The sequence below is a fragment of the Ambystoma mexicanum genome, chromosome 1q (genome assembly GCF_040938575.1).
Source record: "Ambystoma mexicanum isolate Mex_15411 chromosome 1q, UKY_AmexF1_1, whole genome shotgun sequence".
Taxonomy (NCBI): domain Eukaryota; kingdom Metazoa; phylum Chordata; class Amphibia; order Caudata; family Ambystomatidae; genus Ambystoma; species Ambystoma mexicanum.
In genome coordinates this window covers 1,476,369,064-1,476,395,273 of record NC_090922.1, presented here as the reverse complement: position 1 = coordinate 1,476,395,273, position 26,210 = coordinate 1,476,369,064, and the positions used below count along the sequence as shown (strand labels likewise).

Below are 26,210 nucleotides of genomic sequence, written 5' to 3'. Positions count from 1 at the left end.
ACGCAGATGCACAGTGGAACAAGCTGCGCAGCGAAGCAGAGGAAGCACCTGAACCTCTGCGTTCTCGCCTGCTAGCTATAATATCAGAGGGCACACTGGTAAACCAGGGCATCGTTAAGAACTCCCTAGATGCCGCTGAGACGGCTGGCTGCTCCCTAGTGCAGGGAATACTTCTCAAACGCCACGTTTGGCTATGCAATTCAGGTTTTAAGCCCGAAACCCAAGCCTCCCTCATAAATAAACCCATTGAACAGACGCATCTGTTTGGGAAAGCAGTAGATGAGGCCCTAGAACGTGCTAAAAAAGAGTTTGATACCATCAAGACTCTTGATCAAATTTCTAGGCCCCCTAACAGGCGAGGCTATGGTAATAAACGCTCCTTTCGTGGCCAAAGACAGCAGCAGAACCAACAACAACAATATTACTCTGGCTCCAACTGGCCCACTAACCAGGGTAACACCCAGTTCAGTCAAAGAGGCCAACGCCGTGGCAGAGGAAGAGGTCGTGGCTCCAGCCCCAGAGGTTCCACGCCCAATACCAGCAAATGACCCGAAAATTCGGGTCCCCTCCCATGCATCACCGGTCGGGGGCCGGCTAACATCGTTCCTTTCAGCATGGGAGGGAATCACGTCAGACCGTTGGGTATTATCCACCATAGCCCACGGATACTGCATCGAGTTCAATGGTTCCCCGAAGTACAAACCCCCACGGAACCGACGCATGACACCGCAACACCTCTCCATTCTTCTTCAAGAGGTGGAAAAACTACTGAAGAAAGAAGCTATAGAGCCCGTCCCCCTATCACAGGTAACAGAAGGTATTTATTCAGTGTACTTCCTTGTACCCAAAAAGGACTTAACCATGCGCCCTGTATTAGATCTGCGCCCAGCGAACATATTTGTCAAACCCCAAAAGTTTCGTATGGTGACCTTACAGGAGGTAATCCCACTGTTATCACAAGGGGATTACATGACAACACTGGACATGAAAGATGCATACTTTCATATTTTAATGTTGACATCGCACAGAAAATACCTCAGGTTCAAGATAGAGGACAAACACTACCAGTTTAGAGTACTACCCTTCGGGATAGCATCTGCACCAAGGGTATTCACGAAAGTACTGGCAGTGGCAGCGGCCCACCTGCGCAGATTATCCATCCCGGTATACCCTTACCTCGACGACTGGCTCATAACAGGGGATTCTTACGAAACATGCTTCTCCAATACCCAAAAGACCGTAGACCTTTTGTCCCAACTGGGCTTCTCCATCAACGAAAAGAAGTCCAGCTTAGACCCCAGCCAAATCAAACAATTCCTAGGGGCTCTAATTCGAACAAAGGACGGCCTCGTATTCCCCTCCAACGAGAGGGTCCAAAACATGCTGTTTCAGATTCCCCATTATGTAGCAGGCCGAGAGGTGACGGTACGCAAAGCAATGCGCTTGCTAGGGATGATGGCGTCATGTATTTATTTGGTACCTCACGCGCGCCTGCGCATGCGCCCAATGCAAGAGTGGCTCTACAGCCAGTGGTGTCAGGCCAGCGGACAATGGGACGATCTAGTGGTGGTCTCGCAGGCCTTGGTTCTCTCGCTACGGTGGTGGACAAAAGAAAACCTGTTATTAGGGAAAACTTTTGCCACACCCGCAGTGGAAGCCACTCTAACCACAGACGCATCCCTTACAGGATGGGGGGCTCACCTATCCCATCAGACGGCCCACGGAGTTTGGACTCCGAGCTTAGCATCCAAGCATATAAACCTGCTGGAACTACTAGCGGTGTTCAAAGCACTGAAAGCCTTTCAGAAACAGCTACAAGGAAAGACAGTGATGGTCCTCACAGACAGCACCACAGCCATGTACTACCTCAACAAGCAAGGAGGCACTCACTCTCCAGGACTGTCCAAACTGTCCCAGAATATATGGAAGTGGGCTCTCAGACACAACATGTTCCTACTATCACAACATGTACCAGGGGAACTCAATCTTCTAGCAGACAAACTCAGCAGAGACTTCCCCCTGCCCGGAGAGTACGAATGGCAATTACACAAAGCCATCGTCTTAGACGTCTTCACTCAATGGGGATTCCCGGAAATAGACCTGTTCGCAACTCTGGAAAACTCACAATGCCAAAGTTACGCCTCCAGGTACCCCCAGAACCAGTCCAAGGGGAACGGTCTGTCGATTCTATGGTCAGGGAAATTTGTTTACGCCTTTCCCCCGACTCCCCTTCTCAACAAAGTGGTGCACAAGATGCATCAGGAGCAGGTTACAATGATACTAGTGGCCCCAATGTGGGCCCGGCAGCCATGGTTCGCTCACTTGATGGAGATGTCCCTATCTCCCCCAGTAAAACTTCCCTGCCCGTACAACATGCTGTCACAAGACAAGGGCAGAACACTGCATCCATGCCCTCAGACCATGAACTTAGCAGCCTGGCTCCTGAGATCATAGAATTTGGACATTTACAACTCCCACAGAGATGTATGGACATCCTCAGGGAAGCCAGGAAACCTAATACTCGACACTGCTATTCTAGCAAATGGAAAAGATTTGTTATCTGGTGTAGAGGTACTAGCATCAACCCAGTTGACTGCTCTCCTACTGACATTATTCTATACTTGACCCATTTACTGGATTCAGGTTTAGTGTTCAATTCCATTAAAGTCCACCTAGCGGCACTTTCTGCATACACCACTTCCCAACTTAAAGTGTCGTGGTGGAAGATACCAGTTATCAAAGCCTTCATGGAGGGGGTAAAGAGGATACACCCTCCGATAGCTAACCCAGCTCCCGGATGGGACTTAAATGTGGTACTTTCCAGACTCATGGGCCCTCCCTTCGAACCCATGCACAAGGCAACTCTTAAAGATATCACCCTTAAGACTGCTTTCCTAATAGCTATCACCTCCATTAGGAGAGTAAGTGAACTACAGGCTCTTTCTGTACTAGACCCCTTCGTAACAGTTCACAAAGATAAGGTGGTTCTACGCACACACCCAAGGTTTGCACCTAAATTCATCTCGAAATTTCATGTAAACCAAACTATAGAACTACCAACGTTCTTTCAAAACCCTTCCAGCTCGGGAGAAAAAAGTCTGCATACACTAGATGTACGCAGAGCTGTCATGTTCTACATGGAAAGAACCAGACCACTGAGAAAGACTAATCAGTTCTTTGTCTCGGTGGCAGCAGGAAGAGAAGGAGATGCGGTCTCAAAATCCACTATATCTAGATGGATTGTTCAATGCATCACTCTCTGTTACACTCTTGCTAAGAGAGAACTACCCTTCAAGCCAAGAGCACATTCCACTCGAGGCACGGGGGCTTCCATAGCATTCATTGCAAATGTTCCCCTTGAGGCCATCTGCAAAGCGGCAACCTGGAGTTCTGTGCACACCTTTACAAAACACTACTGTCTAGATGCACACTCTAGATCTGATTCCCAGGTTGGGCAGGCAGTATTAAGACATCTTTTTTCTACTGTTCCTTCTCATAACCCACCGCCAACTCCGGGTACTGCTCGCTAGTCTATGCACAGCATGTGATTCTAAGCAGATTAACAAACATCAGAAGACAATGCATTACTTACCGTAAAAGCATTTCTGATGGTTGTATCTGCTTAGATTCACATGCGCCCACCCTTCCTCCCCGCTCGGATGGAAGGAACATAGACATCCTTTTATATATATTTCTCTCTTTTCTGTACTCACTCACGGCTAAAAGGCTCCCTCAGGGCAGAAAAATACAAACAGAGGGACCTCGATGGTGAGGGATTGTGGGTACAACGCACGTCACTATAGGGATAGTGTTACAGACACGCCTTGTCGACGTCCCCTTTTCGACTACGAAAAACAAAATGCAATACTCCGCAGTGACCACTGGATGTCGGACCTATGCACAGCATGTGAATCTAAGCAGATACAACCATCAGAAATGCTTTTACGGTAAGTAATGCATTGTCATCTGTGCCCTTTCCCAGCATCCAGGCTCTCCTCCAATCTCCTTAACTCTTGTCCAGGGACATGGCAATTTCTTCAGTGTGATAGTCTTTGTCTCTCCTTTCCCAGGGGTGTCAGTTATGTATTGCAGTCCTTCATCTAGCTGCCAGTAATTGTTCATCATGTCTAATGTCTTTATGTAATTCTTTTTATTATTTATCTTCATATGGGAAAGTCCCTTTGGACATCCATCTCAATGTTGCTGTCTTCCTTTGGAATCTTCCTCGCGGCTGCACCATCGTGGGATACATCAGTCATTGTGCTCTTGCTGCAGGTATTTCAGATTTTTAGGAGTGTTCTGGAAGCACTTATGGCGCAGGGGATTAAAGAGCAGACATAGCAGCTCTCCCCGGTGGTTTCCTTACCCACTTTGGTCATACGTTTATACCACATGCTGTTAGATACTCGTGCTGTGTCAGTCAGATGCATGTCAACTCCCTTCATGTCAGTGTCAACACTGCCCTTACCTCGCTTTACCTTATCAGCAGTGTCTTCTCGTCCGGTTGTCCCTCCTGCCTGGGTCGGGGAAATGTTGGTAGAGGGTACAGCGGTACTGCTAAAAGCCACATAAAATTGCCAAAATACAAATCCCATTGAGCCACTGGAAATCAATAACACACCATGATGATGATGATGATGATGATCTTTATTGTTTCTTTCAAACCCATTTACACTGCTTAATCCTTGCACCCTGGTGATAGTTGCCCGCCTGAAATTTGCAAAGAAAGGCGTTACTTTGTTAACACTTGTCATTACCCTCCGGCCCGCAAACTAAATAGTCACTAATAGCAAAAGCAAAGAACCTCCTCTTAGACCTTCCTTACTGAGGGGACTCTCAATGTGGTCAACACAGAATTCACTGTGTTCAAGTTGTGGGTATGTTTCGGCCAAATATTCTACAAAGACAAGATGTATACTGCAGGGGATCGGTCTCTGAATCGTCTGGGTCTCCGTATGTAGTGCACAATGTGGTTAGAAAACACTTTGGGTTGATGAATGGGAGGTAACATCAGGACAACACCCTATACAACCCTCACTACATTCTCGTAGACCTGTGTGTGCGGAAAGAAAAATAACAAACAGTGTTTCATTCATCAATATGTACAGGTGTTTCAGTTGCTGCCTCTGCTGCTTGGGATCGTCGGACCATGGGGTGTCCTTGTCTCCCTAACTTAGGAAGGTCCGCTCGTGCTTGTAGTTCATCAAGGTCCTGGACTTTGGTCCTGTCAGTCATGGAAACTCTGTTGCCAAGTGAGGCCACTACTTTGTAGGACATGATGTCTTGAAGATGATCACAGATTACTTTCCTACAAATTTTACTGCTATCTCTGCAACCTCCACAACAACATACAGTCCTGTGAGCCTAGGCGCATTGCAGCACCTGATAAATTATTTAGGAGGACAATGTCGCCCACTTTCACTAAATGTTTTAGTTCATTGTCTTGTGCTGTCATCACAGTCAATCTCTTTGTTGTCTTCAGGCCCTCCTCTGATCCGCTGTATCTGGCGAGAGATAAAAGAAGCACTAGAAATCCGAGAAGTGGTGTATGCATACGTTTCCTGTCCTAACACATGATATGATAGTTAATTTATATAGCGCCTATACACAATGTGTTTCAAAGCGCTTCAAGGCAAGAGCGGGAACAAGGGAAAAAACAATGACATTCTTACAGGCCATGAACAGTAAGGATGTGAAATTAACTATCATACTCGGCCTGACGACGTTTCAGATAGTGCAAGAGCTAAAACATAGATGAGGAAAGGAGGGGGAGAGTGGGAAGGAAATGGAAACAGACAGGCGACTACCGTACTAGGCCTGACAACATTTCTGGTAGAGCCGGAAAAAAAAAGAGGTGAGGGAGAGGGGTGCAGAAAGGTAGGGGAGGAACAAAACAAGTAACTATCATTTTAGGCCTGAAGACATTTCAGATAGTGCTGGAGGGGGTTTGGGGAGGAAAAAACCAATAAGGGGAGGGAGGAGGAGACAGACGAGGTTGATATCATACTAGGTCCAGGGACAATTCTGATAGAGTAAGTGCATAGAAGAAAGTAAGGGGAGGAGATAGGAAGAGGGAGAAGGGAAAGGAGGAGAGAACAGAGAGTTAGCAGTCAAAAGAGTGGAGAAGCAAGAGGGGAGAGTGAATACAATTGCAGAAGTCAGTAGTAACACATAATGTTGCAAGCCAGGATACAAGATGAAGATGGGAACAGCATGATTCAGGGTCACCATGAGTACAAGATGCAAAAGAAGTTCACCGTGAGAGTTGAGAAAGGGTGACGCACCATGAATGCACTGCACTGTTCTCACAATCTTTCAATGCCCTTGTCGGAGGAGCCAGGGGAAGATGCATGCGCCGTCCTGTCACCACCTCGTGGAGTGCTAAATGGTGGTCGGACCCTGGCTTATTGCGCAATTCAAACAATATCAATAGTAAACAATGGCACCAGTTTTTCTTGGTGCTCTGCCGGGTTTTGGCTATGCACTCCTTTAGGATTCCATTCAGGCGTTCACACACTCCATTTGCTTGCGGGTGGTACGCACAAGCGAATTTGTGCTTGATGCCTAGCAAAGCTGTGATGTGCTGAAAACAGTTCATTGGCAAAGTGAGGGCCGTTGTCAGACTGCAGGGCACGCGCCCCATCTCGGGGAAACCTTCCCTGACCAGGCCACTCGAAGGGCATCACCGTGGGAACAGGGCCCAGCCTCTACCCATCTGGAGAATGGGCAGACAACCACTATCATGTAGTGGTATCTTTGACAAACTTGGACCATGTCCACGTGGAGATGCAGAAATGGGCCTACAGGTCTTGGTATGGCTCCTCTCACAACTCTCAAAGTATGTCCTGCTGTAAACTGTTGACGTGTCAAGCAATTGCTTACCAAATCAGCTACATGTTCATTCAAATTTCGGCAAAACCACGTTCATCATGCGTGTAGCAATGACCTCCTTCCCTGTGTGTGTTGGACAATGCAATTGTGCTAATGTTTTTTTTTCAGCAATGCAAGTGGAATGACCATTTCCCTGTGTTTTGTCGCCATAAGGCATCGGTTGGAGACATGGCACATCCTCTCTTTATCCATAGCTCATTCTCCTCCTGGGGTGCAGCTCCCTGCAGTTCCATAATTTGTATCTCTGGTAGTGCATTGTAACCTTCCCTCATCACCATGTTCCTCACTCCTCCTTGAGCCTTTGGTCTCTCCTCCAGTTTCCACAATTTCCCAAAATATGCTGCACACTTCGCTTCATAATCTGCTACTTCATTTCCTCGAGATAGGGTCTTCCCTTTTTGTGTGGGCCTGGCACTTCACTAGTGCCACCTGCTTTGGATATGCAATCACCTCAATCAATTTGCCAAATGGTAGCACCAGTCCTGAGTGTACTGTTGATGTCACATATGCTGAGTCAGAATAGATTGTCACATACTTCTCTACACTGTGTTCTAGCGTGAGTATAAGAGCCACTAGTTCTGCTGCCTGCGCTGAATAATGGGATGGTAGTCGTGCACTCGCAACCAGCTCGCTTGTCCCGTCCTGTTTATCTTACCACTGCAGTCCCAGTACGTCTCATCCCATCAGTTTGATCAGTTGTTGATGAACCGTCAACGTACAGCACGTCTCCCCATTCAAGTGTGTCTTCCTCCACCCTGTGTGTCTCACTGAACATCTCTATTTTCTTTGTGAAGTCCTGTGCATAGTCTCCTGCCTTGAGAAAATCTGCCAAGAACAGTGCTGGGTTCACAGTCTTGTATAACTATCTTCAGTCCTACATTCAATAGTATTACTTCATACCCTGATATGCTCTGTGTAGTCAGTGTGCTCTTTGGCTTATGCAGTATCGCATAGAGTGTGTGCTCCACATAGTGTGGTGGTGCACCCCATGGTCACTGCTGATGATCTTTCCTCTGTGAAGGCTGCAGCTGCCAATGATTGTTTGCACGGATAATGTCCTCTCATCACTGGGTCAAGTTGTCCACTGTAATAAGCAGTTGGCTTATGGCCCATGCTGGTCTTCTTTGTCAGTACCACCTTCATCACTACACAGTCAGTGTGTGAAAACAAGAAAAACTCCCTTTTGTAGTCTAGGATCCCTAACACTGGAGCTGTACTTATGGGTTCCTTCAGTTCCTCAAAAGCCTCAGTCATTTCTGTAGTCCATGTCAGTGTCTTTGTTCCCCTTTGTGCCTCTTTCCGCGTGCCTAGTAGTGGCCTGGTGTATGTGCTGTAGTCAAAGACCCATGCTCTGCAATAATTGCACAACCCCAAGAACTACTGTATTTGCCTTACTGTCGTGGGCTGGGGTGTGTTGCGTATTGTCTCTGCTCTCTTTGGTGCAATGTGCCGGCCGTCATTGAGATATAACCTGTCCAATGTAGAGCACCTCCTTCTGACAATACTGTAATTTGGCCTTGTCCACTTTGTACCCTTTGTCAGCTAACACTGTCAGCATGTGTACTGAGTCCCTTCTGCACTCGCCGTCTGTCTCACTGCTAATCAAATTGTCATCTACATACTGCAAAACTGCTTTCTGTCTCTTTGGTGTTTAGATCCATCTGTATCACTGTTAAGGATGGGTGATGACTCACAGTACCCCTTTGGCAAACGAGTATGTTTCCACTTCTGGTTTCGGTACATAAAGCTGGTTAAATCTTGAGTCTGGATGTAGTGGCACTAAAAAGGATGCATTCTTTAAATCAATGACAGTGAAACAGGTGGTTTCTGCTGGAATGCTGCACAAAATTGTCGCCAGGTTTGCTACTAAAGGATATTCTGCTTCTACAATGTGGTTAAGAGGTCTTAATACTGAATAAAACACGGTGATCCCCCCACCCCCCACTGGCCTTGGGTACGGGGTACACTGCTGTGTTTCACAGAGATTCTGATTATACCAGAATGCCTCTCTGAATGAGGGCGTTAATTGTCTCATAAATGCCCTCGTCTGCCTCCTTGGTTAGGGGATACTGTTTTACTCTTGGCAAAATCGCTCCTGGTTTTATTTTAACCTTCACCCCTCCTATGCTCTTAATGCACCCCACGTCATAAGGACTTGTGTTCCATAAACTGGTACATTAGCCATGTCCTCCTCCAAAAATGAGCAGCGCCATTGCCATTCTCGAGGCACCTTCTCTATGGCACCTTTCTGTAATGGATCTGTAACCAGAATGTTAATCATTTCAAATACCATCTCCAATTCCAGTCTCTCTTCTTCAAATAGTTCATCATCTGTCACTGTTGTCATTCTGCACCCTTCTGCAACTGTAATTATCGCTCTCCGTGCCCTCCAAGTGTCGTCAACTGCATGTACAGCAATCCAATCCTCTCTTGCCAACATTGCCTCTATTTCTATGGAGACTATCGTTCCCTCTGGCTCGTTCAATGGTGTTTCTGGCCTGAACAGATTTTGTTTAGTATTCGCCACTCCTTCCCTGCAATACCTAGCATCCATGCAATGGCAATGTCCGTTTCATATTGAAACATCTCTGGGTCCACTATCACCTCCCCCCTGTGTACCGTGCGTCCACAATATACCTGGACAACCTGTTTTACATTCAACATGTATATGCCTGGTGTTGAGAACACTATACCTTTGTCTGTGAATGAGATGTTCACATGTCCTACCAGGACACAATACACTAACCAACTCCACATCCCACGTATTAATAGAGCCAAAGCCTGTGGTTTAGGCTTCCCATATATTGCTGCCAAATCCTGGAACGCACTACCTACGGACATCAGAGCAGAAAACTCACTCCCTGCATTTCGTAGAAAACTCAAGCTCTCACTCCTTGCGCAGTAAAATGTAACTGTTCGAACCATCTCTGTAAATATGTACAATATCACATTGCCTGTAACCTTATGTATGATCATGTATATGTAACTAAGCTATGTATGTAACAAGCGCCACGATGCTCTAGAGCTGTTGTGCGCTTTACAAATCCATATAGAATAAATAAATGGTCATGTTTAGTCTGCTCAGGATGTCTTCCCAAGATTTTTACAGGTGTCTGTCGAGAGTAATTTTGTGATCTCCTCTAGATAGTGAGATGTTATCAGTAACCACTTCTCGAGACCCAGACCTAGTCACCCCAGTGTCAACAAGAAAGGAAAACGTTTTTTCACCTATCGCCACCCAATGTGAGGTTCCTCTGCAACATCGGGTGTGATCGACAGGATGGGAAACATCAAGTTCGTCTGTGGGCTGTCCTATTGAGGGTACATAGATAAAACATAACTCATTTCCTGTAAAGGGGTTGTACCCCGCTATCGTAACTCCTCCCAGTCGTCGAACTGGTACTGTCGCCACTGTGTCCATGTGTTCTGGTGTGTCATCCTGTATTTGTGCTAGCTGTTGTGTTCCCCCTAATCTGTGGTAATTGTAGATACTGTGGTAGTGGTGCTGCCATCTGTGGTACCTGTGACTGTGCGTGTGATTGTGCATGTGGCATTTGTGGGTATATGACTTGCATCTGCCCTTGTGGCTGTTAGTCCTGTGCATGATCATTTTCTTAACCCCCTTGATAATGCTGCTGGCCCTGGCCTCCCCAATTCTGTTATGTTCCCTCTAAATCGACATGCCCGTGAAATATGTCCTAACTGTCCGCAAGTCCAGCACTGTGGTGGCTCCCTCCATTGTCCTGAACCCCCCCGACGCCCCTGAAAAGTCTTCTGTGTTTTGCTGCATCTGTTGTCCATATCCCCGAAACCCTCCTGGAAAGCCCCCTTGGTTGTGATGGGGCTGGTTATGACCCCCCCTTCCATCTCATACTTAAATAGCTTCCACTGTGCTAGTGTGGCTTCATCTGCCTTCCTCTCTTCCACCTTTTGTTTAACATACTCATGCCACAATCTACAATTGTGCACTATTGTGAGCTTTATTTCTGGCCAGCCCTTCGCTTCCATCCCCACTAATTTCTTCTGACTCTGGTAGTCCCTGCACTAAAATATGATAGAATATTGCTATTGTTTTGTCCCAAGGCTCTCGAGTTTTGAGGCGCCAAAACTCTTGAATCTCCTGAATGTACTGCACAGGGTCTTCCTCTTCCCTCATTTTGCGTGATGTAATCACCCCAGTGTCGGACGTGTCTGGGTATTGTGTTCGTAATGCTTGCCATACTACTGCTCTGCAGTTTGCAAATGGCGCCCCATCGTTTTCTGTGTCGACACCTTAGAACCCCACACTCTTCCATACGTCATCAGCCGCGTCACCTAGTATCGATGCTAGAAGTCCCTTTATGTCACCCACTGCTAGTCTGTGACCAGCTGTCAGCTTCTCCATCTCTTAAATCCACTTTCCCCGCTCCCGCGCTCAATGATGTTAGTCTACACTTCACATTTTCCTTGTCTGTGTGCTTCCTTGGCACATACTGAGGTCTCGCCCCTCCTCCCTATAATAGAGGCATCTGTGAATATGCTGCCCTCTCTTACGGTGTCCTTTGGTACAATCTAATTTGTCGAGGCCCTCTCTCGTCCTTCATGTCTGTGTGCACATATCTGCTGGTTCCAATGTAGGTACTTGTCTGTTACAATCGCCCTCTTGAACAAGCTATGGCTGTCTCCCCCCTCCATTGTCCTGGGAGATCGCTTAGTCTATTGACATGTGTTGTGTGTAGTGCACATGTCGTTCGTCTGCTGTGCTTGCTCTTCTGCATCAACCCCTCCTTCTCCTTGTTGGTCAGTCCTAAATTCCCCTTGATGCCACTTATTTATCCGTGTGGAGTGTGACCGGTGCTATATCCCTCCCTCATACTAAGATCGATGTCTACTAAATCATATTTGGCCTGCTCCACTCCTTCCTGCCGCGTGAACTAGTGCTATCTGGCTCAGCTCGTTCGTCCTCTTCCTGTTTGTTCCTGTTCCTATCCGTTGCTACCTGTGTCTTCACCACCCTTATTGCTTGCTCGTCCTCCTCCCTGCACACTCGTTCTCTTGTGACTTCCTCTGTTCCTTCTCTGCTAACTTGCATTTTTCTTGCTCTGCTATCTGTCTTTCTGCCTTCTCCAGCTCTCTCTCCCTTTTCTCCCTCATTTCCCTTTCCGCTCTCTTCCTTCCCTTTCTACCAGTTCCCTTTCCAAGTGTTCCTTCTCTTCTTCCCTTCTTTGTTCGCTGTCTTCCTGCACCAGTTCCTACTCTCTCTGTCCTCGCGCTCTAACCTTACTTCCCTTTCCTTTTCCCTTCTGTCCTCCTATTCCATTAGATCTGCCCAGTCTGTGTCGCTGTCCCTTTTCAGGCTTGCTATTGCCCGTTGCCCCTTCTGCCTCCCCATTTGTCTTCCCTTGAAGCTTTAAGAGTACCTGCGCTGCTACCAATTTGTTTGTGCTTATGCCCTCGAATTCCGCCTTCACGCGCAGATGTGCCTCACTGCTCGCCCTGCACCACTAGCGGACTGACCTGCACCCTTCGGCTTATCCTCTTAGTTTATGGTGGTGGTTTATATGTCGCATTTGAGTACCCCTCTGCTGCCCTTAGTTCCCTCATTGAACATTCCCTGTTAGTCTGTGTCATCAGATACTACACCTGGAGGGTCTGGGGGAGGTGCAGAGGAAAGGGGCCCTTCATCCTTCACCTCCTGCTGGTTTAGCATCCACGGACCGCCTCACGGTGTCCCCCTCTCCCTCCTGAAACATGCGCCACAACTCGAATATGGCCATGCGTTTGGTCAATTTATTCCCCTTGTAAGCACCCTGTATGTATGTCAATAGCGATTGGAGAAACTTCCACAAGGTGGCCATGGTTTTGTTAATTTACCTAATGTACTTTTGGACCATTCTATGCTATATTTGAAAATGTTCTCCTTATAAGGTGGAAGTGTCTTACACAAATGCTGAAGAGGAGTAACGCCCTCCCACCCCCCATTCTCTTACCTCGATACATTTCAGTACCTCTTACCGGACCTCATTCGATAATCCGCTGTTCAGGGATAAAAAGTCACAATGCAATGATAATATGTTCCAATTTCTACAAGCCTTTCTGGCTCTACACCCTACCAGGCATGCTCTGTGCACCGCCCCCCACCTTCACAATCGCTGCCTCCTCGGGCACTCAACCACAACCCTGTGCCTGCGCCTTCGACGCCCCGCCACTGGTTCACCTCATCTGCAAATCCCAAGTTTTGAACACTAGCTCCTCACCGTCTCGAACTCTGTCTCAGCAAACGTTGGATAATATAACATGCTCAGGGGCAATGTGCTTTTTTATGATTAATAATGAAGGAACATTTATCTGTCGCAGAACATTTTTTATTAAGGATGCTTTTAAAATGATTAATGTAGCACGGAGTCATGGAGTTTAGTTTTGTCAGAGGTTTATTTTTAGGTATTTTAACGTGTTATGGCCATTGTACATTTAGTGGTCATGTTTGTTTTGATTTTAATTTTTGTTAATGGATACAATGTCAGAATACAATTTTATTGACTGACTCATCAGTTACTTCCACATGTCACATTTCCAAGATCTTTGCTGAGTTAGTAACATGTACGAATTGGGGTGACGGGTAACCTCTTGCTTATTAACACAGATGAGGTCTTTTTTTTTTCTTTCTGTAGATGTTCCCGGCGTCACCAATCGTGTCCTCAGCAATACAGACCCTCTGGTTGTGGCTGTAATATCGGTGTTCATCATCATGATTGGGATTCTTGCCCTGGTTGGTTTTCTTCGATACAGGCAGAGAAACAGCCGGACAGAATTTAGGCGGCTTCAGGATCTGCCAATGGTGAGGAACACAGTATCTCTGCATGTGGAGAAGATGGGGACTGACTGTATGCAGTGTGGCACTCGCTGGGACAGTCTACTGTGAGAGGTGGCAGCAAATAGCAGCGAGAGTGAATGACAGAGGAATGGATCTGTTGTAGGACACATTCTGCAATAAATGTCAGATGTATGGAGCAGGCGGAATGTAGATTCGCTTGGGCCTGACAACTATGATGGATGCGAGTACTTGTATGGTGTTAGAATCTCAATGCTCCTCAAAGGCACAGATGGATCTCCATTTGATTTTGCCATGCTTGGTAATAAACAGTCTTGCTTCGTGAAAAAAAAGTAATCTATTTAAATGAACCCATGTCATGATCGGAATCCCCATCTTTTTAAAATGTAATTGAATGGTCCTGCTGAGGTGGGGAAAAGTTCATAGATACTTCTTAGACTGCTCTGTTTCGACTATCCCGAAAGCTGGATTAAAACAGATTACTTACCTCTGAATGTTCTTTCTGATGGATGTGCCTCTCAACCTCCCACCCAACAAATTTCTCATCTATATTTTATTCTCAACGTAGCTGTTCGTCAAACTTTTCCGCTACTAGGTGATGCAGCTCTGTGTCAACTCCATCCAACGAGCATGACGTTGGGGCTAGTATATATCAAGGCTCCATGCCCCGTGACCTCAGTTTCACCCTTTGTTTGTAGCACTCTGATGCTATGGGGTCGACAGACCAATGGTGTACAGGCTATACTCCCAGAGGGGCAAGTTGGGAGGGCGATGATGAATCTGTGGCAGGAATATCCATCAAAACAACAATACCGAGAGGTAAGTAATTTGTTCTTCTAATGGCTTTATTCCTCCTACAGATTGCACATCTATGATCCTCCCATAGCAGTATGTGGTACTGGAGTAGGAAGGAGAGCAAAACCACACCGCCTGAACCAGTAAACTCTGGAGGGCAACCTACCCCAAAAGGGAATCCAAGCAATAATGCTTAGCAAACGTGTGCAGAGAAGCCTATGTGGCCACCTTGCAGATGTCCAGACAGGGACTCCTCTCTGCAGGGCAGAGGTAGAAGCTAAACCTCTGGTACAATGCGGTACATCCTTCCCAACCAGATCATAGCATTTCAAGATGCCGAGAATTATCCACCTTGATAGGGTACATTTAGTGACAGACCTGCCAAAAGCTGGAAACCTTTCCTGGAGTCCCTCGTCCAGGAGATGTAATATCTGAGGACCCACACTGGGTCCTGCCGATGATGTAGTTCTGCTTTGGAGGGATGGGGCGGAGGAAAAAACCCTGACCGATGGATCTTTTGAGAGATGGAATTCTATGGCCACCTTTGGAATGAAGGATGGTCTCACTCGCAACGTCGCCTTCTTTTTGGAGAACACCAAATAAGGAGGTTTAACAGAACACCTGGAGCTCATTCACCATTCTAGCAGAAGTAACGGCAAATAAGAAAATTGCCTTAAAGGTGAGAGGTCTAATAGAACAAGAATGCAGGTACTCAAAAGGAGCCCCCATAAGAAAAGTTAACACTAAATTAAAATCCCACACTGGAGCCACAAACTGGCATGGAGGAAACCTACTGCACAATCTCTGTAAAAACTGCACAAGGACATGAAACTGGGTCTAGATTACTCTCCCGGCACCAAGACTAGAACGTATGCCATTTTCAGGCATAGATTGTCAGTGGCAGGCTGAAAGGAACACAATTCAGGACGTCGTCTGACTGGTCCCACTCCTTCTATCTAACCTTTCCGCAGCCAAGCATGAAGATTCAGGCGGCTGGGGTTAGGGTAAAGGGCCCATTCCTCCGACTGGGAGAGCAGATCCACTCTCCTCGGAAGGCGCCAGGGAGGACAGGTGGACATGTCCAGCAATTCCGGGTACCACGTTCTCAGGTCCCAGTCTGAAGCAATCAAAATGAACGTACACAGGAACAGCTGTAATCGGCGGGAACGCAAAAGTAGGTTGAACGTCCAGTCGACCGGAGATGTGTCCCCAAGAGCACTCTGCTGGGGAAATTCTGTGGAGCAGTAACACTCTCACTTACTCCTAGTACCAGATCCATGTCCGAGGAGGCGCCTGTACGCAACACTACCGGCACCATGGCCGAGGGTACTCCGCCTCCCAGGTCTCGACCTGAGATGCAGGGAAAGTCTCAGCCTTTGCTATTCAGCATGCAAGCAGAGACTGGGCCCAGCTCAGCATCCGCCAGGCCTCAGGCACATGGAATGGAGCAGGACAAAATGGCTGCCAGACAAAATGGCGGCTCACCAGACACCCCCTTGGAGATCAGGCAGGTGAGCGTGCATCGAGATGGGTTTGGACAATGCCCATTACCTGGTCCACGTCCTACCCCTCCACTTCGCAGGGAAGGTATGAATCCCGCAGCTTGGCAAGAGAGGGGCCATCCAGGACACCGCAGCCTCAGGGCTCGACCCTTACTCCGTCAGCCACCCCTGCTTGCAAGGATAGCTTCTTCGATAAGTTTCTCACCCTCGTGAGATCACTACAAATGGGTAACATCCTCAGGGATGTAATCAGGGTCATGTTCCCCTAGTGCAGCCCCGAGACCCCGCTGGTGTCCAGTCCTTGGGTCCAGCTCAACCCCTGGCTCCTGCGCCCGCTCTAATGATGGCAGCTCAGCTCCCGGCCCAACCCCCTCAGCAGCCTCCGCAACCGCCAGTCAGCACACTACAGCTGCTCGCGCCCAGCACTCCCCCTGCCTTCACTAGATATGGCATCCGCGTACTCACTCCTGGGCAAGGATGAAAAGCATTTGGAGTCCTTTGGAAAAAAGGCGTACTCAAATGCAATACCATGCTCAACCTACGTGAGGCCAACGCCTGTGCCATGTTGACGGCTGTCAATAAAAAGTTGTGGTGGGAGATCGCAGATTTCCTTCCAGAGCTTCCTACCCATAGCCTAGCATGATTCAAGGCAGAGTTGGCAGAAGCCAAAATTGTAGCACAAGATATAATGGAATCTACGGTGGCCGACATTGACAGCTAAGGCAGAGTCCTATGCATCGCCACCAACATGAGGACGGCCTGGCTCAAGGCAAGAAAATTCAATCCAGATGTGCAGGAACAAATCGTCGACCTGCCATTTGATGGGGGCAATTTGTACCACTCGACAACAGACGACAAGAAAAAGAATAGCTTCCAGACAGCTAAATCCTTGTCTGTTTTAACAAAATCTACTTCCAAGTCCTATAGCCAAGCTCACCAGCGCCCAGACAGGAGTAGGGCATTTGGAGGCTTTAGGGGCTTCCAGGAGAGACGGCCTGGCAACCGGACTGGTCTCAGAGCCAACACAAGCGTAAGCAGCACAAGTTGTCTAACAACGGATTCTTCCAGTCCCCCTCCTCAGCACCAGCCTCCGAAGGGAAAGTTGTGACAGGTCCATCTGGATTCACGAGTCTCTGTTGGGGGGGCAGGCTTGCCCTTCATGTACATTCCTGGCAGACAAGGATCGCAGACCTGTGGATCCTGTCAGTAGTCTGCAGGGGCTTCCGTCTACCAATTCTGCCATTTCCTCCCCGATCTTCGCCATACACAAAAAGAACCAGGCTGGCCTGAGAGTTGTGTTGGACCTTTCTTCCTTGAACCTTTGCCTCCCCCTCCAAAAATTCAAGATGGTTACCCCAGCCTTCATTGCAGAGACTTTGTGCGAGGGAGACTGGCTGTGCTCCCTGGATCTGAAGGATGCCTACCTGCTCGTCCTGATTTGGGAACCCCATCGGTCCTTCCTGCGGTTCAGGATCATGGGTTTTCACTTTCAATACAGAGTTCTACCATTTGGACTCAACTCGGACCTGAGGGTCTTTACACGGCTAATGAATGTGGTTGCAGCCCACCCCAGGGTACTGGGCCACCACATTGATTCATACCTTGACAACTGGTTAGTCAGGGTGAGGTCCCCAGAGGCAGTACACCACACAGATTCCACTCTGATGCATACCTTATACGATCCGGGATTTTTCTATCAATCTCAAAAAGTCACAGCTCCTGCACACGCATGACTATGACATTTCTGGGGCTTATATGGGATACAAGGGCCGAGAGGATCTTTCCCCTCACCTGGCAAGATTGCAGCAATCAAACGGGCCACGGGGCATTTCCTCAGCAGAGCAGTAACATCAGCCTGGTGGTACCAATGCTTGCTGGGAATTATGGCGGCATGTCTCCTTGCGGTGCCACAGACGAGACTCGAGATGAGGAGACTGCAGCGTCATTTCTAGCTTCCTGGAATCAGGAGAAGGGCTCTCAGGTGTAGTCTGTCAGCATACCACAACATCTCCACCAGGACATAGTCTGGTGGGGTACAGACACCAACCTGCGGGCAGGCAGGTCATTCTGGCAGCCGTCACCAGATTACTATCACCACAGACTCATCCATAGATGGATCAGAGGCTAGTCTGGACAGCCACAGCGTCCATGGAGTCTGGTCTCATCAGGAGCAGCTGGAGCACATCAACTGGCTCGAGATGATGGCCATCTGGTTTGCTCTCAAGGCTTTTCTCCCCATCATCAGCAGCAAATCGGTCTGCATCCAAACAGACAGCTCCACTTGCATGTATTACATCAACAAGCCGGGCGGTACCAGGTCCCTGCCTCTCTGCGCACTTTCGATAGACATTTGGGAGTGGGCACTAGTGAACAACATTCACTTATCAGCTGTCGGCCTGCCCGGAGAATCCAACCTGGAGTCGGACAGGCTCAGCAGGCTGGGGATGGACAATTACGAGTGGCAGTTGGCCGAAGAAGTCCTGGTGGCTTCAGAGCCCTATACAATATTTCACTGAGACAAAGTGGTGCTTAGAACGCACACTGCCTTTCTGCCCAAAAAGGTCTGACACGTGAACGCCAAAGCCTATCAGGGACGCAGCGGTAACTACCAACACCTGAGGCCAGGGTTGCCGGAATAACACATCTTTCAGTAGGTTGCCTCTCAGAGACCACGAAGCAAGATCTCGAGCAACACAATTTTTTGGTCCCTGCAGAAGATTTGACGTGTTTCCCTGAAATTGCGACCACTGGCACAGGAGTAGCCATTGACGAAACCTCATGCGCAGTCGGGTCTCTGGGACCATCAGAATGCAGAAGGCCATGGGTCCCAGCAGGAGCAGGTAGGCTGTGGCAGGGACTTGTCACTGAGACTGGAGGAAATATACCATCCGAGAGATGTTAATCACTCGGTCCTCTGGCATAAAAACTGCGTCTAGGTAAGTGTCCGCGCCTCCACCTCCACCTCCCCTGGACTAGAGTTAGCATCTTGAACTTCAATACAAATTCAGAAGCCTCAGATCTAGTATAGGACAAAAGCATCCATCTTTCTTTGGAACCAGAAAATGTCCAGTACCAACCATTTCCTCGTTCCAAGTATGGCACCAGTTCACCGCACCCTTCTAGAAAAGCTGACTGACCTCAAAAAGATTGGGGTCCGAAAGAAAGGTGGTGGTATAAGGAAGGAGTCTGGAGGGGGGAGTATAAGGTGGTATAAGGAAGGTGATCTGGCTGAAAGAAAGTGAGACAGCAACCGTGTTGGATGACCTAGAAGGCCTGTAAGGAACTCTTGGTGGCAAACACACAAGTGATCACAGTTCAAGGGTGTTTATTAAACTGGATATGCAGGTTAAAAAAAAAACGCCTAATCAAAAATGATTCCCAAATGATGTCAGGATGTGGTACCCGAGGGGTCTCTCTTCCCCATGTTTTGAGCACAGGACAATGTGGGAGTCCTGAGCACAGCACACGCTCGAGCTTTCCCCAGCACGATACAGCAGTTCCGCTTTCATATATCAGGATCGTCGGTGGTTAAGTCTCTTTTCGAGGGGATTGGGTCCTCCGACTTTTTCCATATCTACGACAGGTAATGTCCACAGCTGTGCTGCTTCGGAAAATCTTTGGCGTCTGCGTCCTGCGTCGATGCGCCGTCCCCGAGGACCTCCTCCGACGGCCGACGTCACCCGATGTGATAAGTAGGATGCACGACGCCCATAGCCTCAGTTCCGTTTTTTCCGCGAACGTGTTCGCTTCGTGAATCTCGGTACGCCTCCACTCGTTGGAGTGTGCCGTTTTCAATTCTCGGTTCGTTGAACCTGTTTGGTTTGTTGTGAAGACCTGTTCGTGGCGATGTCTTTCTCATCCTCAACCCTGCGTCCGGGCTTCAAGAACTGCGGGGACTGTGGGTCCAAGATGTCGGTCACAGACTCGCACGACGCCTCGGGGAGGCCCACAATACGGATGACTGTGTCGACTGCCAGTCGCTCACGGCAAAGGCCTTGCGGGAACGCAAGAAGCTGTCGGTAGGTTGGGTGTCTAAGCCCCGGAAGTCGAGGTCTGCGGGGCTTTCGACGGATGACTCGAGGGGTGACTCTCTGCGTCATCGTCGGAAGTCCAGTGGGTCTCCTTCCAGGAGTCGGTCTCGCCACTCCTCCGCCTCTTCGAGGCATTCCCGGAAGCGCCGGCATAGGTTGCCTTCCCTGTCCTCTTCCGAGGACTCCGCCCGTCGGTGGGTCGCTTATCCCTCCATGCAAGCGACACCGGAGGAATGGGCTTCCTTCGGGAAGCGGATGCTAGCGATTCTTGAATCGCAGGGCACCGGTCCGTCCGCGCCTCCGAGTGGGGTCGGTCGGCACCGGTCGAGAGACACCGCCCGTACGCCTTTGGGATAGGGTGGTCGGCACAGCTCGCGGGAGAGGTCCCGCTCGGACAAGGGTAGCCGTTCTCGCCATGCCCGTTCAGGTCCCGGTCCTCGATGCGCTCGAGACCGCGTGATCCTGTGCCGTCTTTGAAGAAGACGTCGACGCCTGTGGCGCCGAGGTAATCGATGATTTCTCTCGAGGCTCCGCCTCCGAGGGGGTCGTTGATGCCGTCGGCGCCTAGGTCGTCGAGAGACACACTCGGAGCTCCGGCTTCGAGGCCTGGGTCGACGCCGCCAATGCTGGCTGTGCTGCAGCTGACGTCGATGCCTTTTCTGTCGACGCCGGCGCCGACTCTTACGGCGCCCTTGACGCCTTTCGAGGCGGTGGTATCGGAGGGGCCCCATGGCACGGGGTTTGCCCCTAGAAAGGCTATGGCTAAGGTCAGGCACTGCTTTGGTCCACAGAGGTCTTCCTCTCCCCGCCTGGAATACATTTCAGAGGGTGATGAAGGCTCTGATGGGGGCTTGGTTCCGGTTACGGTTCCAGATGACCTTATCTCGGGCCATAGCCAGTTTGATGATCTGCAGCAGTCGCTGCATGATGCCAGTGGACTGGACACCTCTCCGGAGGTGGAGTTTTGTAGGCCGGAGCCTGGCACTCATGCCGATTCTTCATATCGGCGCCTTATGTCTCGGGTCAACGAGTACTTGGGTTGGTCACCTCCCCCAGGGGAGTTCGTTCAGGATGATCTCACGGACATCCTTGATCTCGGTCCCCCCACTGACCCGGTTTTGCATTTTCATATGGCTCTGCAGAGAAGCGTGGCAGTGGCTTGGACTGCTCCGGAGAGTCTCCTGGCAGTGGGCAAATCTTTGTCGCGAAAATACCGTCCAGCCAGTAGCGACCCCTGCTATTTGTCTAGGCACCCCACTCTGGAGAGTTTGGTGGTGCAGGCGGCTACGGCCCCGGCAAAGCAGGCGTCGTATCCTACAATCCCTCCGGATAGGGACGACAAACGTTTTGATGGCTGGGCGAAGAAAGTGTTTTTTTCAGGGGGTATGGCGCTTCAGGCGGCCAACTCCATATGTGCCTTGTCTCGTTTCACACACTCTCTGTGGAACTGTGTTGCATTAGCGGCTGAACATATTCCCGAATATGGTTCAGGATGGCAAGGATGCTATGTGTGAGGCCGTTCAGTCGGGTTTGGACTTGGCGGATTGTGTCAGCCGGTCCATGGCGGCGAGCACCGTAATGCGCAGGTTTGCGTGGTTGCGGAAGTCTGGGTTCGCTCCTGATGTGCAGTCCCGGCTCCTCAACATGCCCTTTGACGGTGAACACCTTTTTGGCAGCAAGGCTGATGAGAGCCTTGAGAGGTTGCAGACCTCCAAAGCTGCAGCGAAGTCGTTGGGCGCTGCAGTTCGCCAACCTCCGCCTTTTCGTCCTAGGGGACAGCAATGGAGGGGAGGTTGCTTTCGCTATTACTCGTCCTTCAGTAAAGCAAGGGGAGCTCGCAGTCAAAGAGGCCATCGTAAGAGTGCCAGAGGTGGAAATAAAGGTGCCAAGGCCGCTCGGGCAGTTGCCTCTTTACCCTCAGGCAACGCCGCAGCCGCTACCACTCAGTCATGAGGCCAGGTCCCATGGTTCGCCGGTTGGGGGAAGGCTGGCGCAGCATCTTGTAGAGTGGCAAGCCATTACTTCGAATGTGTGGGTTCTGGAGATCATAACCCACGGCTACTGTCTTCCTTTTCGGCAGAGGCCTCACGACAATCCACCAGGGAACCTCTCTTAAGTGTCCGGATCCCCTCCTTGCGCAGGAAATTCAAGCCCTGCTGGAGAAAGGGGCCATAGAACTAGTGCCTGTAGCGGAGAGGAACAAGAGATGGTATTCCCCTTATTTTTTGATTTCAAAGAAAGATGGGGGATTGAGACCCATCATGGACTTGCGCGGTTTGAACAAACTCCTCAGGAAGGACAAGTTCAAGATGGTGACTCTGTCTCAGTTCTTCAGGCCCTTCAACTTCAGGACTGGTTGGTGTCTCTCGACCTCATGGATGCTTACTTCCATGTGCCGATCCATCCCAAGCACAAGAAGTACCTGAGGTTCGCGGTTGGCGACTCGCACTTTCAGTTTCGGGTCCTGTTGTTCGGATTGACCTCCGCCCCAAGGGTTTTCACTAAGCTCATGGTGATGATGGCAGCGCATCTCAGGAAAGGGGGATTCACGTCTACCCCTACCTGGACGATTGGTTGATCGGGGGGAGCTCTCCTAAACAAGTCCTGGATCATCTGTCCGTCACCTGCCACTCCCTTCACAGGCTGGGCTTCTCCCTCCATTTAAAGAGGTCCCATTTGACACCAACGCAGCGGCTCCAGTAAATCGGAGCAGTGCTCGACACGTCCCTGGGGCAGTGTTTTCCTCCTCAGGTGAGGGCTCTTCACATTCAGCAGATGGTGGACAAGTTTCAGTTTGCCCAGGATCTCCCAGCGTCCGAGTTCTTGAGACTGCTAGGCCTCATGGCATCCTGCATTCTTCTGGTGCCAGAGGCTCGTCTGCGGATGAGATCTTTGCCGTGGGCACTCAAGACGCAATGGTCGCAGTCCTCCGGCAGGATGTCGGACCCGGTTCAGGTGCCGCCCTCGGTGGCCCGGGACCTTCTGTGGTGGGCCGTCGAGGGCAATCTGATGAAGGGGGCCCCATTTTGGCTGCCCTGGCCGGAGGTGACTATCGTGATGGACGCATCCCTCACGGGATGGGGAGCTCATGCCAACGAGTTGACAGTCAGCGGTCGTTGGTCTCCTTCGGCGTCCAGACTCCATATCAATCTGTTGGAGCTGAGGGCCGTCAGGCTAGCCCTGAAGGCTTTTCTGTTGACTGTGCGCGGAAAGAGTGTCCTGATTCTAACGGACAACACGGTGGCCATGCACTACCTCAACAAAAAGGGGGGGCAGGGTCATTTCCGCTGTGCAGGGAGGCGATGCAGCTCGAATTCTGGGCCATCCAGCAGGAAGTTTCGATCTCGGCTGTTCATCTGGCCGGAGACGACAACGAGCCGGCGGACGCTCTGAGCAGGCAGAGCTCGATCTCTCACGAGTGGGAGCTGGCTCAGGAGATTCTCCTGGAGATCTTCGCCCTTTGGGGGACCCCTCAAGTGGATCTCTTCGCCTCCAGTGTCAACCGGAAGTGCGAAAGGTTTTGATCGCAGGAATTTCCTCCAAAAGGAGCCTTAGGAGACGCGTTCGTGGTGGAGTGGTCATTCCCACTGCTGTACGCGTTTCCTCCAGTCCCCGTCATCCTGCAAGTGCTGCGGAGGTTCGGTTCCTGGATGATCCTCATTGCTCCGGCGTTGGCCCAGAGGATGTGGTACTCGGACCTTCTAGACTTGTCCATCTGCCCTCCACATCGTCTTCCCTACCGAGACAATCTGCTCTCACGGGAGGGGGGGTCAGGTTCTCCATCCAGAGGTCAGATCCCTCAATCTTCACGCTTGGCTTCTGAAAGGTTGAGGTGTAAGGATTGGGACCTCCCGGAAGACGTGATGGATGTGTTGCTCTCGGCCAGGCGGCCGGCAACAAAGTCTCTGTACCGTTGCCGTTGGAGAAAGTTCTGCAACTGGTGCAGAGTTGAGAATGTGGATCCTTTTTGAATGTGACATTCCCATGGTTCTGTCTTTTTTGCTTTCTTTGGCCCACAGGGGCTTGCAAGTGGGGACCATTAAAGGTTACCTGGCGGCGCTGTCCATCTTTAAGCACTCGTCTGAAGAGTGTTCCTATTTTAAGATTCCTTTGATTTCGCAGTTTTTGAAAGGGCTAACTAATGTGTTCCCTCCGTCACCTTTTCTGGTGCCCGGTTTGGATCTGAACCACGTTCTTAAGTTTCTCATGGGTGCTCCGTTTGAGCCTTTACATTCTTGCCCTTTGAGGCTGTTGACTCTGAAAACTGTGTTTTTGGTTGCGGTTACTTCCGCTCGCATAGTGAGTGAGTTACAGGCACTTTCAGTTAAGCCACCCTTCACTGTGTTTCAGAAGGACAGGGTTGTCCTTAGAGTTCGTCCTTCTTTTCTTCCGAAGATGGTTTCGGAATTTCATTTGAGCCAGAAGGTTGTTCTTCCGGCGTTCTATCCTCCTCCACATCCTGGTAAGGAAGAGGAGAGGCTCCATAGGCTTGATCCTAGGAGAGCGTTGAGCTTTTATATTTCGTGCATGTCCCGGGTCAGAGTGGACAATCAACTTTTCATTGGTTACGCTGGAAAGCGTTTGGGACAAGCTGTGACGAAACAGACTCTCGTTGGATTATTTTAGCTATCTCCGAGTGTTAACCGCTTGGCGGGTAAGGACCCTCCGGATGGCTTGCGGGCCCATTCTACCAGGGGAGTGGCTGCGTCTACTGCCCTGCAGAGGGGAGTTCCTATTTGTCAAATCTGTGATGCAGCCACCGGGGCTTCAGTACATACTTTTGTACGTCACTACTCCCTTGATTCCATCAGAGGGCAAGATCTGGCCTTGGGAAAGGCAGTTCTCTATTCTGCAATTTGATTGGGCATGCTAAATTTGTATTCTAAATTCTTTCCCACCTCCTTGCTTGGTACTGCTTTGGGAGTCTGTCATAGATATGGAATACGTCGGAGGACCCAATCCCCTCGAAGAACAAGTTACTTTCTTACCTGGTAACGTTCTTTCGATGGGATGGTCCGACGACGTATTCCATATCGCTCCCTCCCTCTCTTCCCTGCTGCAGAATTTCTTTTGCGATTGCAGCTTGCGTTCCGCAAGGCCTTGTGTGTCTGACTGGCAGAAAACTGGTGGCACACGTTCTGGGAAAAACTATAACTGAGGCTATGGGCGTCGTGCGTCCTACTTATCACATCGGGTGACGTCGGCCGTCGGAGGAGGTCCTCGGGGACGGCGCATCGACGTCATCGACGCAGACGCCAAAGATTTTCCGAAGCAGCACAGCTGTGGACATTACCTATCGTAGATATGGAATACGTCGTTGGACCATCCCATCGAAAGAACGTACCCAGGTAAAAAAGTAACTTGTTCTTCTATTTAAAAAAGTCTCTTGCCTGCGAGAACCTGGTGTGTTTGCAACAATAAACAAAAGTTCCTTTCAGCTTCTAATAAACAAAGTTCCTTTCAACTTGTACGTTGGGTGATATCTTTTCACTCCTGGATTCCCCCTCTTCAGGGCTCAGATCCAAGAACATTTCTTCGATATCGGGACCTTTGGTGGCTGACTCTCTTGCTCCCGAGGGCCTGATAGGTTCAATAGGTTCAAAATAACAAACAAAAGTTATTTTCGGATAGCATTTGGTGTGATGATTCTTTGAGTACCCCTCTTCCATGCTCAGACCCCTCTTGATTATCAGCCTCTCTCCGGGTTCACTCTGGCTTGTATTCAAAGTATTCCTCTGTTGCATTCATCTGTCAGTGGGACGGTGGTTCTTCACCCCTGGATCCCCCTCTTCCGGGCTCAGACCCTTCTCAACTGTTTGCCTCTCTTTGGGTGATACTTCTTCACTACGGCTTTTCACAAAAACACTTTCACCTGTTACATTCACAAGTCTTGATGTCTTTTTAAACAACGCACAACATCCCTTTGTCTGGTTCACTCTTGTCATCACAATGTTCTTTAGGGCATCATGCTTTGCCCCTTCCTGTCTGGCATCCCTCCGTCAGGTTCACTCTTGCCAACCATACAATTCCTTCTCCTTTCTCACTAAGCAGAGTTCGTCTCCCTTAGCTTTCCAATGGTTTGTCAGTCAAAGACTTTCGACTGTACACAGGAGTTTGCTAAACCCCTGTATGAGAACTTTGACCCTTTTGCTTGCGGCTCTCCCAAAGCCTTCTGGAATC

General features: G+C 49.6%; 1 protein-coding gene across 1 annotated transcript in view; it reads left to right on the top strand.

Moving 5' to 3' along the window:
- LOC138549987 (integumentary mucin A.1-like) overlaps positions 1-26,210 on the top strand; it is a 260,935-nt gene that overhangs the window by 197,179 nt on the left and 37,546 nt on the right. Inside the window, exon 4 of the mRNA XM_069642377.1 lies at positions 13,542-13,708. Within this exon, the coding sequence (XP_069498478.1) occupies positions 13,542-13,708 (167 nt within the window). The remainder of the gene's footprint in view (positions 1-13,541; positions 13,709-26,210) is intronic.